Here is a 13,538-nt window from a genome sequence, read left to right as displayed (position 1 = left end):
AGAACGTAGGCTCTGTGCTGCTCTGCTAGATGTCAAAACACAGAGGACCAGGGAAGCAATGAAAAGAAGCCCTACCTGGGCTTCCGCAGCCTCAATGCTGTGGGAGAGACTTCCGTTTTGTATAGGTTCTGAAGCTTCACTGGATGGCGTCACTTCAACTTCTGTGCTGGTGCTGTTTGGGAGCTCTATTTTTTCTGTGACGTAATTAGGACACACACAAAGAAAGCAAATCGTGTCAATGGGGGTAAGAACCGTATTAGAAAGAACATCCTAAAATACTGGACCCAGGGAGAAGATGGCGGTCCCTGAGGGGTGAGAAGGCTGGGGTTGCAACAAACGGCAAGACTTTTGTACCATTCCTCCCCATGCTTTTTAGCACACTCAGCACTGCTGCTCTCTTGAATAGCTCTAGGTGATCCATGTTTGGGCACCATTGAGGTCTGCCACGACTTCGGTGGGAGGGAAGTTAAGTTCCCTAGACTCTCTGGCTGTGCAGGGTGAAGTTTTGGGTTTCAGGGGACAGTGATGCTGCATGGTTCATGTGAGGGTGCCAGGAGTGTCAGAATGCTCATCAGTGTCAGACGTGAGCACTGTCAGGCATATTAAAACATTTTCTTTCTCTAGCAAATTCAGAACGAAATATGTCTCTCACTGGTAAAATATTAATCAAAATACTTGAGAGTTACACAAAAATTGTTGGATTTGAAGTTGTCAGATTTTGGAAATCATAAGGAAATGTTTGTTTATGCATGTATTTAGTTGTGAAATAGAAGCATAAAATATTTACATATGGAAAGCCATAGGAATTCCACTTTATTTTCTTCCCATGATTTTAGTAGTGATGGTGATATATATGTGATGTTCTGCTGTGTGTGGCTATGTCAGTTTATCCTAGCATGCTTGGTTCAGTTATTTAAGCTAAAAAAATTAAGTATGGGGTAATATAAAAACTTTGTTTTGGGGAGTCTATTGGCTGAAGTAATACAGCTTTGGGATCAGCCTGCAGTGGCCAAACCTGATCCTAGCAACACAGGATATCAGATATGAAGAAGGAGTTAAGATGGTCAAGAAAACACATGAACAGATGAGAAGAAACAACCTCCCAGGCATAGTATCTAACCGAGTATGCATGTCTTAACTTATGACATGCTTTTTACATGGCAGGCTGAGGTCTCATCACCAAAGAACATGTGTAAATAACTCTTGGACTCACTTTGTAAAGCATGTGTTTTGGACATACGCTATTTTTTTAGTTACAGTCTCTCAGAGACCTAGTCTGCCCAGGAAGCAACCTTGCGGTTATGTGTCCTACCTCTTCATGAAGGGTTAAATACAAGTCTAAGGTCAGCCATTAATTAGGAGGAGGCCTAGGACTGAACCCAGGCATCTAAGTCTGGTCCTCCAAGCTGCCTCATTCCACAATAATTCCACAAAAATCAACAAGTGGTGCAGAAAAAATAGCTCGTGTCATGGAACTTAAATATCACAAGCAAAACTCAGCCTATGCAGACTTTTGTGGTGTGCCTTTGCATTTTTATAATAAAACAGCAAGATATGCTCATTTCAAAGAAACGAGTCCAAGTTCATAGAAGCATAAGGAGCAGGGAAAACAGATATAATGCATAATCCCAACCACAAGAAGTAGTTATTGTTCATATTTTAGAGTATGTCCTTCCAGTTTTCTTTTTTCTTTTTCATTCCCAATAGAATCTGGACTATTTCTTGGCCAAATATTTTCTCTGAGCTGGAAGTCAGAGTAACAGGAGTGGCTGAAACTCTTCTAAGGAGTGGCATGTATTTTGAATGGAACACTGTTGAATTTTGTCTGCAGATAATTTTAGTATCTTTGGCAATAGCATCATTTATAGCATAGATCCAGATTAGGTAAATTTAGTTTGAATTTAGAATCAGAGAGCTATATGATAGTTACAGACAGGAAAGGAGGAAGGAACATCATAGTCCAAGTTAAAATAAGATGCCTGAATGTCCCAATGTAGTCACATAGGAGCTCAGAAAAAGTCAGCCAGAGAAGACCCACTGGGCTGGTATTGCTGCATTCCGGAGAAAGGGCAGGCTGTGTCATTTGGCAGGGGTCCTGCCACTCAGCATAGGAGTCACTAAGTGAACCACCTGGTAAATCAGTGGGTGTACTGTACGCCGTGTTATAGATATAAAATTTGGTTACCAGGCAAGAATTTCACCTTTTATTAAACAGTAAATGATGGGGGTGTATGTGTCCTCTTTACATGGAATCCCTTAAGTAAGGTGATTTTCTAGTCTTCAAGGAAGATGCCTGGTTTAGGAGTGGGTTTTATTTCAGGTTCCTCATAGAATCATTTTACTCTTCTTGAAGCTCCCCAGGTCAGGTAATACACAATGTCTATTCATGGCCTGTGCCCACTGGGGAAAGTGGAATCTTTTTGACACTCAGGAGAGAACTAAGCAGCAGGGCTCTGTCTGCATTGGGTCAGGGGTCCCCACACTGGATCCTGCTCTCTGCTCCCGTGCACACACTCAAGGAAAGGCATTAGACCAGTCTCCCTGGACTCACCCACGTGATTGGCAGCCCCATTCTGCCTCTCGTTCTCATCCACCTGGCATTTCTTCTTGGCAATCTTGTGAAGAATTGAAGCCTTTTCTCTGAACCTCCCTGAAGCAAGAGAAATGGTGGAAAGGACACAGGATGAGGAGGAAAATAGAGGCGTGTGGCATTGGTGTAGCCGGCCCATGGCTTCCTCAGTTATGCTGCATTATAGCAACGACCACTCCTTTTTGCCCAAGCCAAACGCCCCGAGCCCTGCATGAAGGGTACTTTCTTACCTTTGTGGATTCCTCAGCTCACTTCTTGATTTGAGAATCTCAAGGGGCCAGACCACAGACAAAAGGTTTGACCTGGATCTCATCCTTCTCTCCCAATTGCTTACAAAATAAATGGAAGCACCAGTCATCACCAAAACTCCCACTACTGCTGAGATCCAAAATAAGCCCGAAGAAACAGAGCTGCTCTGGAAGCAGAGCCATATCTCTGGAATTAAATGCTCATCCCAGAACTGCCTTTTGACAGTGGAAAGTCATGCCCAGGGATTCTCTGATTTGACTTTGTTTTTCAAATATTTATCATAATTAACATTGTAGTATCTAAACAAGTCAGGAGCATGCATCAAAGCTTTCCAAATTAGATGAGTCAGCTGCAATTAAAGCATCAGAGAGGCAACTGATTCCATTTGAGGATTTGGGGCAAGAATGATCAACTGAGCACAGCAAGTAATGTCTATTGATGATGAGATGCTTAGAGAGAGGTGCTGGAAAACATACCATTCTCAAAGGAATCATTTCAAACAGCTGTACCAAGAGTATAATGCTTCCTTTATTTTCCATGATTGACATTAATTAATGGGTAAGTGCATGCAACAAGCAGAGAAAGAAAGCATGCAAAAGTATAGAGATTAGTAAACCATAACATATTTTTCTTTCTTCTTTAATCCTGGATTCCCTCCACCCCCCTTTCCTGGAACATTCAAGGTACAAAGGGGCCTCATTTTAAATGGGTTGATTATTGTCTAGATTCAGATATGATATATTCCTGAAAACACTGCGGCCTCTCCGGTCTCCCTACTGGGTATTTGCTGGTTGTTGGGTTCTCTAGCACCTTATTAACAGGGGGTCTCATTCTACTTTTCTAGTTAGACCAAAAGCAAGGCAAAGCAAACCAAACCAAACCCACATGTTTCTCTTGGAGAGTCTCTCCTAGGATGGGGCATGGCAGGTTGACATCCATGCCCCCTCTCCCCACCATGGATGGAAATCATGGGAAATCGTGGTGACTTGTGGGACTGGTTGGGAGTGACTGAAGCTGTAAAGTAGAGTGAGATCAGTTGCTTCTGAGGGTGAAGGTGACACAGGACAGAGTCCTTTCTGCTCACAAGCTCCACTAGTCATAACCCTCCAGGCCTTGCTACCAAAAAGGCAGCCTCTGGGATGTACTGAATGTGCTGTGGAGGGCACACTCACAAAGGAAGTGGGGAGGACGACATTCCACGTGGCTTGGGCTTCTTGAGGAATGAGAAAGAAGGGTGAGGGGATGGGCATGATGTCCATCCTTGAGGGATGTTGAAGGTCAGCATTAGGTTCACTTCCTAAAGTATTCTGAATTTAGCTGTTTCTATTTAATCTCCAAGGGAAACCCTGGGAAGTAAAAAGGGAAACAAAAGAAAGTCCGGGGACTAGGGGAAAAAAGAAGGTAAAAGGGATCAAGAAAGGAGAGAAAAAGAAGGAATTCAAGGAAGGAGGAGGTAGGCTGGGGGCTGTGATTGTCTGGAGGTTGCCCAGGAAGCATGGAGTTAACACACTCTCCTGATATAAGCCTACAGAGAGGGACCTCTTGTAGAAGAAAGCTCAAGAAGTTCTCAAATCATCTACGGAAAAGCCTAGAAGAGTAAAAAGGAAGTTGTGAAACTTTTCAGGAGATGAGGCTTCTCCTAATAAAACCGCTCTGTGGTCTCAGGGTCATTCTTTGAACTTGGAACATTCAGCGGCATTATGAAATAAAGATAATCAATAATTGCTATTTTAAAATTATATATAAAATAATAAAGCAAGAAAGTATTCAAAAGAGGAAACAAATAAGCCTGTGGAAATAAAACCTTGAAATAACTCGATTCAAGTAACGCCCCAAAGTCATGAATCATGGCAGAGAAAATATTTGATAGAAACCAACTACTTGCATATTATTTGTGGTTACAAGAACCTTCTCAGAGTTTAGATGTATATCAGAGAGAAATGATTATAAAAGAGGCCCAAAAGTGTGGAAGGGGTCAGCCACTCCCTCTGCCAGGAAATATTGCATTGATGGTCACTGTCATGCGTGGGATGGTTTCTCCAAATTCTCTAAAGGAGGCCTGGGAGAATAGGGTAGGAAATGATTGTAGAATTGGCATTTTGTAGCTTCTCAAACATTTTCACAGGTCATCTAGGGGTTTCTAGATGGTGTCACCACTTTTCCCACTGCAGCAGCACTTGACTTTAGATGCTATTGAAAGGTGGGAGGGATCCTCCTTATTGTTCTCTCTGCAGGTTTACCCTAGGGGCCTGCCAGGAGGCAAAGCTCTGACTCCCTCTTCCTCAATTGCTTTACTTCAACCTTTGTCCCAGTTAGCATGACCTGATTTCCATTCCTCATTCTGAGTGCTGGCTGACAATGGCTGTTCCACGGCCTACAAGGATTTTCCCTTAAAACTGAGTTTCTATATAATTTTATTAACCAATGTCACCCCCAATAAATTCAATAAAAAATTAAAAAAGATTAGTTTCTAGAAAAGCAGGAGTTGAAAGCTCACCTTCAGAATTGAGCACCCAGGTGTGCTCCTTGAGGGTGGTGGGGCAGAACCTGACAAAGCAAGGCATGCTCTGCCCAGACCAGCAAACAGCCCTGGGATCACCACAGGGCACCTTTTGAGAGAAGCTGCAAGGAAGGAGCTAACCGGATGAGAGTGAGTGAGCATGAAGTCTCTGGGGCAGAAGCATCACAGAACCTGATTCTCAAAGTGACCCTTGAGGTAAGAAGGCATGGTACCTTCAGGACCAGTTCAGCCTGAAGCCACAGGCTAGGGAGAACACCAAGCAGGGTATGTGTGTCAAGGACAGCACAATATTGTGATTAATTGGATGTGACTTGGAGGCAGGTAGGTCTTAGTTTAAGCCCTCTCTCTCTTACTTGTTCTGCTGAGTGAGCTTTGGTAAGTTCCTGAGTATCTCTAAGCTTTAGTTTTCCTGCTAAATTGGGAGTCTAGTGACATTGGCTCATGGGTCAAATGCACAGTTTAAGTGAGAAAATGTGTGTAAGGGGCTTGTCACAATGCCTGGCATGGGAAGAAATCTGTAAATAAGGGGAAAAAGAAAAATAAACTAAGAAGCAGCTCAGGGGCAAGGGTGATACAGCTTTGAGTTGCTTTAGGAGAATCACTGACATCTTTCCTTTTCTCAATCTACACTTACAGGATTGGGGAACTAGCCACATCCTGATCTGACAGTTTAAGCATCCCAGGCGCCTTGTTGGATTGGGGCTCAGGTTTCAGTGAGTCCTCCAAAGTCAGTTCCAAAACTGATTAGGAAAAGGATCACTTTGTATTTTCCTGAAATTGAGAAGGTCAAGGTGATAGAGCTGTCCTTCTGTGTTTTAAACATTGATACCTTTGCAATCTTACAAAGGAAAAAAAGGTGGTCAGCTTTTTCCCATCTCCTGTGCAGGCAGAGTACAGGCAAGGAGCTACTGCAGCCGCACAATGGGCTTGGGTTGGCTCAAAAGAACTTCCTGACTTTTAACTTCCAGAGTTTTAACTCCTCTGTATTTCAGGCTCTGAATTTTAAAATGAGGATCATAAGAACACCCATCTCATACATTTGTTGGAAGGCTCAGTGCATTAATGCACATCAGGGGTTTAGATGGCCGACACAGTAAATGCTCAGGAATTTACTCAGAAAGGGTTATTATTATGAAAGTGAATGAGAAGACATTTTCCCCATAAATTACTGAAAATAAAAAGACTGATATTCAAAACTGAACTGATGCTTAGCAGCCTCAGGGGGAGGAGACCTAGGTGGTAAAGGGATTGCTTCAATAAACTATTTCAGGCGCCAGCTCCGTGCTGCCAGAATGGTTGATGCCAATACTGAGGGAAAGAGATCTAAGAAACAACTGTGCTTTGTGCCTGGGGGTAAAGAATCAAGGCATTTTTGAGTACTTTTCATGGTTTAAGGTAACCTTAAAAATATACTTAAGTTCAGTGTAAACCCTTAAATTGTATTTTTATCGGTATTTGTATACTTAAAGTCTAAAAATAGCAAAGTCTGCTTAAATTGTGAGGCACCTACATCAAAACCTAGTGCACAATTTTAATATAGTTTACTTTGGTTTGCAGTTTTCCAAAGAATACCAGCTAAGGGTCCCCAGGAGTGTGTGTTGAAGGGGTGGTAGGGAGGTGTGGAAGGAAAAGATCAAAGCATAAGGGCCTAATGTGAACAAGAATGAACTTGGAAAAACAACCAGGAATCCAAATCTTTGACTCAATCACTCTGATTGACATAATACAGAAGCCCCAAGTTGCCGCAAAAAAATCATCTTTGGAGGTTCTGTTCACTCAAAGGAAATGAATTTTGCTTCTCTCCTGCTGTTAACTAATTAAAATGGCCCCTGGAAATTCCTTTACATCTTTCCCACCAAGCCTGTAATAAGGGAGCCTTGGGTTGGCAGTCAGATTATCTCCTGGCTGATACAACAATGTGAGCAGCAGCAACACACCGAGATGGGACGAAAGGGGCCTATAGATGCAAAGGGGGTGCACACACACACGTCCATGAACAGACCTTGGTTTTGTAGAAGAAGAGAGAGAGAGAGAAAAAAGAAGAAACAGAAGGGGAGACTTGAAAATAGCGTAATTGAATCTATTTTTGTGTTTTCAGCTCTGGCTTTCCTGTCTCCGTCTTTGTAATTTAAGGCTTGGCAGGTAGCTTAAAAAGCAAAGGTGCACCTGAACTTTCCTTCTGATCATTCCTTGCCTTTTTTCCTCCTGGAAGCACGGACTCTATCCAGGCAGACCTTCCATCATCAATTTGAGAAGCCACATAACAGAAATGATGTGGCAACAAGCAGACATTGACCTTGGGGTCATTCTGAGCTCCTTTCTTTCATACCCCATATGCAATCCATTGGCAAATCTGTTGTCTCTACTTTAAAAATATTTCTGAACCTCAACACCCCCACCCCCCGTCCCACCCAACTGTAGGTCTGGCAGAAATAATTCTGCTAGTTTCCTGACTAGTCTCTCCTTCTACCTTTACCTCTCTGTTCCCTAGGGTGACCTCAGCCCGGCATCCTTACTAATCAGTCAATCAGGTCATGCCACTCATTTCTCTGTGCAAAATCCTGCAGTGGCTCCTCAGGTCAAAGTGAAAGCCAAAGTCTTCACAATGATCTGTAAGATTCTATCCAGTGAGCCTCACCTAGACTGCCCTGCCTCATCTCCTTCCCCTCTCCCAACTCACCCTGTTCCTGCTGTGCTGGCCTCCGGGCTATTTCTGGAAAACACTGTGCACTATCTCACCTCAGGGCCATGGTATTTGCTGGTCCCTCTACCTGGAATGTTCTTTCTCCAGGGATCCATGGGGCTCACTCTCAAGTCCTTCAAGTATTAGTTCAAATGCCACCCTTTCATTGAGGCTTCTTTGAGCAGGCTATTTAAATTTGCAGCTTTTCTCTCAGCACTTTCTACCCTTAGTTTGTTTTCTCTAAAGAATTTATCATCATCTAATATACTATATCATTATTACTCTTAATTATTTGTTGCTTTCCATCAGTAGCCAAGCTCCAGATGATAGGGATTTCCATTGGTTTTGTTTACCATCATATCCCCAGCACCGTATAGGGCTCAATAAATGCTTGTGTTTGTGGTTGCCAGGCAAACAGATGAGGTTATAACTATTTAACATGTTTCTTATTGGTAAATGACCCAAAGTAAATCTGTACAGGTCTACCCAAGCCCATGGCCCCGTGGGGCTGAGAATCCACATGACTCCAGGAACTTTCTGTAGGCAAATAAGAGAAAAGGGGTGGACTAGCTGTTCATATTCAAGAGGTGGAAGACAGAGGAGCACCTCAGTCAGCCCCCTCTGCACATGGTCAGCGCCTACAAGGTGAGGCAGAAGTTTTTGTGTTAGAAGAGGAGGGGCGATAAGCACAGCAGGCAGCGGAGCCGGGAAGGCTGGGCTTTGGCTTCTCCTTCCTTATTTGGATGCTCCTCATTGGTTAAGGCCTAACTGAAGGCCCAACTGGAAGCCTACTCCATCCATACCCACACCCCTCCTTCCCAAGAGGAAATCCATCCTTCCCATGGCACTTTGTGCCCCGGTTACAGCCCTAGTATGCTGCCCACATGTCAGATTGCTCCACGAGATGGCAGGCTTCTCTTGGAAGGGACTGTCTCTGGCATCTTTGATTCCCCCAATAAGTGTCTTAGAATAATGCTTGGCACATCGCATCACTCACTGAACTGCAGTGAAGCTCTTCTGGGAAGTCTGAGCTTTCCTTTCAAGTCAGTACAAATTACAAATAATCTTCCAATCTGCAAATATTAACCAATATGTGCTATGTACCAGGCAGTGTTTGGTGATTAAAGTAGATCCAGGGGGGCCCCCTGTAGTTTACAGCCTACAGCCAGAAACAGACAAGAAACAAGGACTTAAAATTCATGCTCTGATGAGGGGACCCCCTCCGGAGGATATGGAAACTCGGAGAATAGTGAAAGTACCACAAGTCAAGGCACTGCCTGGCAGCTTGAAGAAATAAACTCCTTATTCATTTTATAAATTGTCCTCACAGGGCAGCAAATTCACCTAACAGAATCTGGTCTGATTTTTATTCTTGAAAGCTAAACATTCAAAGTAATAATCTCACTTTAAACAAAAAACTCCAAGGACAAAGAGTTCATTTATTTTTAAATATATTTTGAACTACAACCTCCAAATTGTTTTTTCTAATTTTTGTGAAGCACCATGTAAAACCATTTATTATAAACTATGATGGTATTCATAAGAAACTAAACTAGTATTATAATGAAGTATTTTGTAAGCTGTCTTTAGTGTTTTGTGAATGTGCCACATAATAAGTGATTAACATAATTTAATTGTAGTTATATTTATAGACATAATCAAAGGACCAGTTCCTGTAATTAATGAGACTATGTACATAATTGTTATCTCAAGTGGTAGTCAAACACATCATATAATGAAATGAAGCAGCCAGATTTCCTTATTAAAGATTTAAAAAATAATTTTTTATAATAACCTTCAGAGTCATGTGTAAAGAACAGAGCTGTCAACGTGTGAATTGATTCTATGATCTCTCCCAGTAGGGTCACTTTATCATTGGAAATATCAGTGTTTTCATAAATATTTGCGAAGGTTTCCAATGTTTTTCAAAAGTTGACGTCTTTAAGATCAATATTTTGTCCTTCCTTCTGATTTCTTTCCTCTCGAGAGACTTTGTCTAATCCATCATCTTCAGTCTTCAGTCCTTCCCCTTCCCCTCAGCATAGAATCATGGTCAAGTCTCCCTCAACTTTCCCTTGACTGCAGATTACCTGCCGGCGCTGCCTCTCTCGCCTTCCCTTCACAGGTCTATGCTGGCGCCTCTGCGTCCTAGGAGTCCCTTTTTCACTACTTAACTCTGCATCTGGCATTTGTCAGCACGACTCCACTGAACCTACTCTTGGACACTTTCTGCCTCCATGTGATTGGATGTCTCAGCGGCATCTGGCATTCCTCACCCCTCTGTTCGAAATCCTCTTTGATTTTCAAGGACTTCCCAGAATGCACCTTCAATGTCACCGTTCCTCAGGGCTCCCTCCTTGGTCTATCTTCCTCATTCCTCACATTCTCTCTGAGGACCCAATGGATTACGACCTGCAGGTCAATGGTCTCCAGATTCAGATCTCTGACCCAGATCCTCTTATCTACAGGCTTCTGAACATCTACACTTGGAAGTCCCTCTGATGGTCAAACTCAGCATGCCTCAAACCCCACGTCGTCTTCCTTCTGAGGAACTGGCTCTTCTGCTTGTATTTTCCTTTGGTGATTTCCACGTGCCCAGTATTTTCCAGCCATCTCTTATCCCCACCCAATTAGTTGCCAAGTCCCTTTTGACTCAACCTTTGAACACTTTATCTCTAAACTTTCCAGCCTGGATGTTGGTTACAACCTCTCAGCTGGTCTCTCAGTTTTTAATTGCTTTGCTGGCATCCCTCAGTTTATCCTTCACAGGGCTTGGAATGCTCCACACTTATTTGCTTGTGTTATTCCTTTTTATGATTCTGATTTAGGCATCTTATCTTTCAGGAAGCTTTCCCTCAGCCCTTTTCCTGGGTGGGCAAGACACCCTGGCACATTTCTCTATTAAAGGTCCCTGATCCCTATGCTATCATAGCAGTTATCATGGAGCCTCAGTGGTGGTTTACTGACCCTCTCCCCATGCAGCCTGTGTGCCCCTCATGGACAGGGATGCTGTTTTTCATCCATCCATCCGCCCAGAGCTTACTTCTTAGGCTTGTACTCAGTAAGGGTTTATGAACATACAGCCATTAACACAAACGACAAAGAAGGAAATGTGTATGTGTGTGTGTGTGTGTGTGTGTGTGCATATGCTTGTGCTTGAGGTGTTTGGAGTGCTTGCTGTATGATAATCTATTCAGAGTTTACTTTCCCATCGGGGGAAGAGAAAAAAGGAAGGGCCAGAAACTGCTGCAGGAAACTCACTGGAGTCTCTTCTCAGTTAATGCTGTGATTGAGTTTCTGAAGTCTAATAGTGTTTACAGTTAAAGTTTGTCTTTTTTGACAAACATTTAAAAAGAAGGTAATTAAATCAAGGTCAGGCAAAATTGGAATTTTACAAACCCCAGACCTTGCAGCAGGTATCAGATGCTTCCATACACTGCTTCAGCAGAAGGGCAAACTCAATGACCTTAGCCGAGGCTGACACTGCTTGAGAGCTAACGTTCTTTATCATTTTAGGTCATCTGCTTTGTTATTTTAGGAACTTAATTTTCTGAACAATTCTATCTCATATACAGATACAAATGGCCCACACACAGAAATTCTCGAAGGGGTTTGTTTGATCTCAGCCCATGAGTTCTGAGCTACGTAGGGGCTGCCAGATAAAAGGTGTGAATGACTGTCTTCTTCTTGTTCCCATCCCTTGCACCCTGTGGATATCTATGAGGGAAACAAAAAAAGACTCACTTTACTAAGGCAGGACTCAGACCCCAAGATTTGCCAACATTGAGCCCCATTACCACCTAATGTGGAAAGATCTCTTCCGAGTCCGTCTGCCAGAGCCCATTTCTTGGGTATGTCTCTCTGCAGATGAGTTGCAACATCAATCTATCCATTTGGGCAGAGTTTTGATTTGTTTGCAGCACCTGGCAAATAGGAGGTGCCCAATAAATATGTGTTGAATAGTTACTCTGGCTTATCTATAAAAAAACAAAACTTAAAAATTTTTTTCTTATGATGAATCTATATATTGCCTCATTGTTTATCAAGATGCAAAGTGAAAGGTTTTGGATTTGGTTGACGTTTATTCAGTAGCAGCCACTATTTCATGAACATACCTCATCTCCTATCACCTGGATTTCATGTGTCTGTGAATTGTCAGTTAGCCTCAGTTTCTATTTTCCTTTTTTTTTTTTTTGAATCCTCAACTTTTCATTGCAAACTGATGCCTGCCTATCTCACTTGAAATGTGGGTTTGCAACAGAAGTGTGAACACATGCTCAGAGTTCTTCACTAAATGATGCAGGTTTAGTGGCCCATGACTAAAATGAGATGATTCAGTTCATTTCAGATTTAATCAAAAGAGAAACTTACCATACTCATCTGAACTTGCTAGCCTCCTGGTAAAACACATCCCCACTTTTTAAAAAAAATTAAAGCACATGCTTTATGGGGATGGAAAATTATATTATTAATATATAGTAACAGTATTTAAGTGTGACTGATGAAGGCAACTGAACATTTTCAGCTCTAGGGATGTCAGAAATAGACAAAAAGAAGCATTCACAGTGTTTGCCTTCTGCTGCCACTTAACACCTTCTACATATGCAATGTGGCAAAATCTGCCTTCACTTGCCAGATCCAATCTTTCTGCTTTTACTGCTGACAGTTTGTATCATGAAAATAAGATGCAATGAAGTTTGAGAAGCTGGATGTATTCTAATCAGAAGACTTCCTTGGTCCTGGTTTTCAGGAAGACCATGGATTTACCCACACAGCTGGTTTGGTCTTCTCTGACAGATTCGATGCTAGTTACTAGCTGGTTAGTCTGGTTATGCATATTCACTAGGTTGCTGTCTTCCTAAAATCCAGTCCCAGGGAGATACTTTTCAGAATACATCTCTAAAAAAAGTGATATGGTTAATAACCGGTGAGTTAAATACATGTGTTTTTTGGATAAGGCCCAGCCTTATCAAGAGCATCTGTTCCCAAGAGCCTAGAAAAGTCCTCTGGTTATGGGAAGTTGGACTGAATGAGTTAAACCATAAACCTGGAATGAATGAAACACAACATGGTACTGGAAATGGTGTCTGTGCACAACGGAGCTCTGCTGTTGTAATTGGAAGGTAGCAAGTTAACTTGCAGCGCCCTGCTCAGACTTTCTGCGGGGAATAATCTGGAGGTAAGAAGGGCACATGCTGCGGTGGAAATTGGATATTCTGTGAAGGAGGAACGACCTTGTCATTTAATTTAGAGAGGACAAAGATTTTGATCCTAACTGCACCCTGGCTTTAAACCAACTTTGGTAAAAATTCAGGTTTCTAAAGCAAATAAATTAGAAGGTAGTTACATTACAAACACTTATCTGCTTTGTAATGAAGTCAGTTTGAATCTCTGTTCAGAGGACTTACTTAAATTTATTCCCTGTTAGTGGAAGTATACATTGGTACAATTCCTTTGGAGGGCAATTTGGCGATATCTTTCAAAATTTGTAATGT

The 13,538-nt window shown here is 42.3% G+C and overlaps 1 protein-coding gene across 1 annotated transcript in view; it reads right to left on the bottom strand.

The window, feature by feature from the left end:
* SLC24A2 (solute carrier family 24 member 2) overlaps positions 1 to 13,538 on the bottom strand; it is a 243,780-nt gene that overhangs the window by 33,050 nt on the left and 197,192 nt on the right. Inside the window, exons 5-6 of the mRNA XM_090275816.1 lie at positions 2,552 to 2,650; positions 76 to 194 (exon numbers count right to left, since the gene is read on the bottom strand). Coding sequence (XP_090131942.1) covers positions 76 to 194; positions 2,552 to 2,650 — 218 coding nt within the window. The remainder of the gene's footprint in view (positions 1 to 75; positions 195 to 2,551; positions 2,651 to 13,538) is intronic.

The sequence above is a fragment of the Furipterus horrens genome, unplaced genomic scaffold (assembly GCF_987537825.1).
Source record: "Furipterus horrens unplaced genomic scaffold, mFurHor1.1.pri manual_scaffold_4, whole genome shotgun sequence".
In the NCBI taxonomy this organism is placed as follows: Eukaryota; Metazoa; Chordata; class Mammalia; order Chiroptera; family Furipteridae; genus Furipterus; species Furipterus horrens.
Note: the sequence above shows the minus strand (reverse complement) of the source record. Positions and strands in the feature narration are given on the sequence as shown.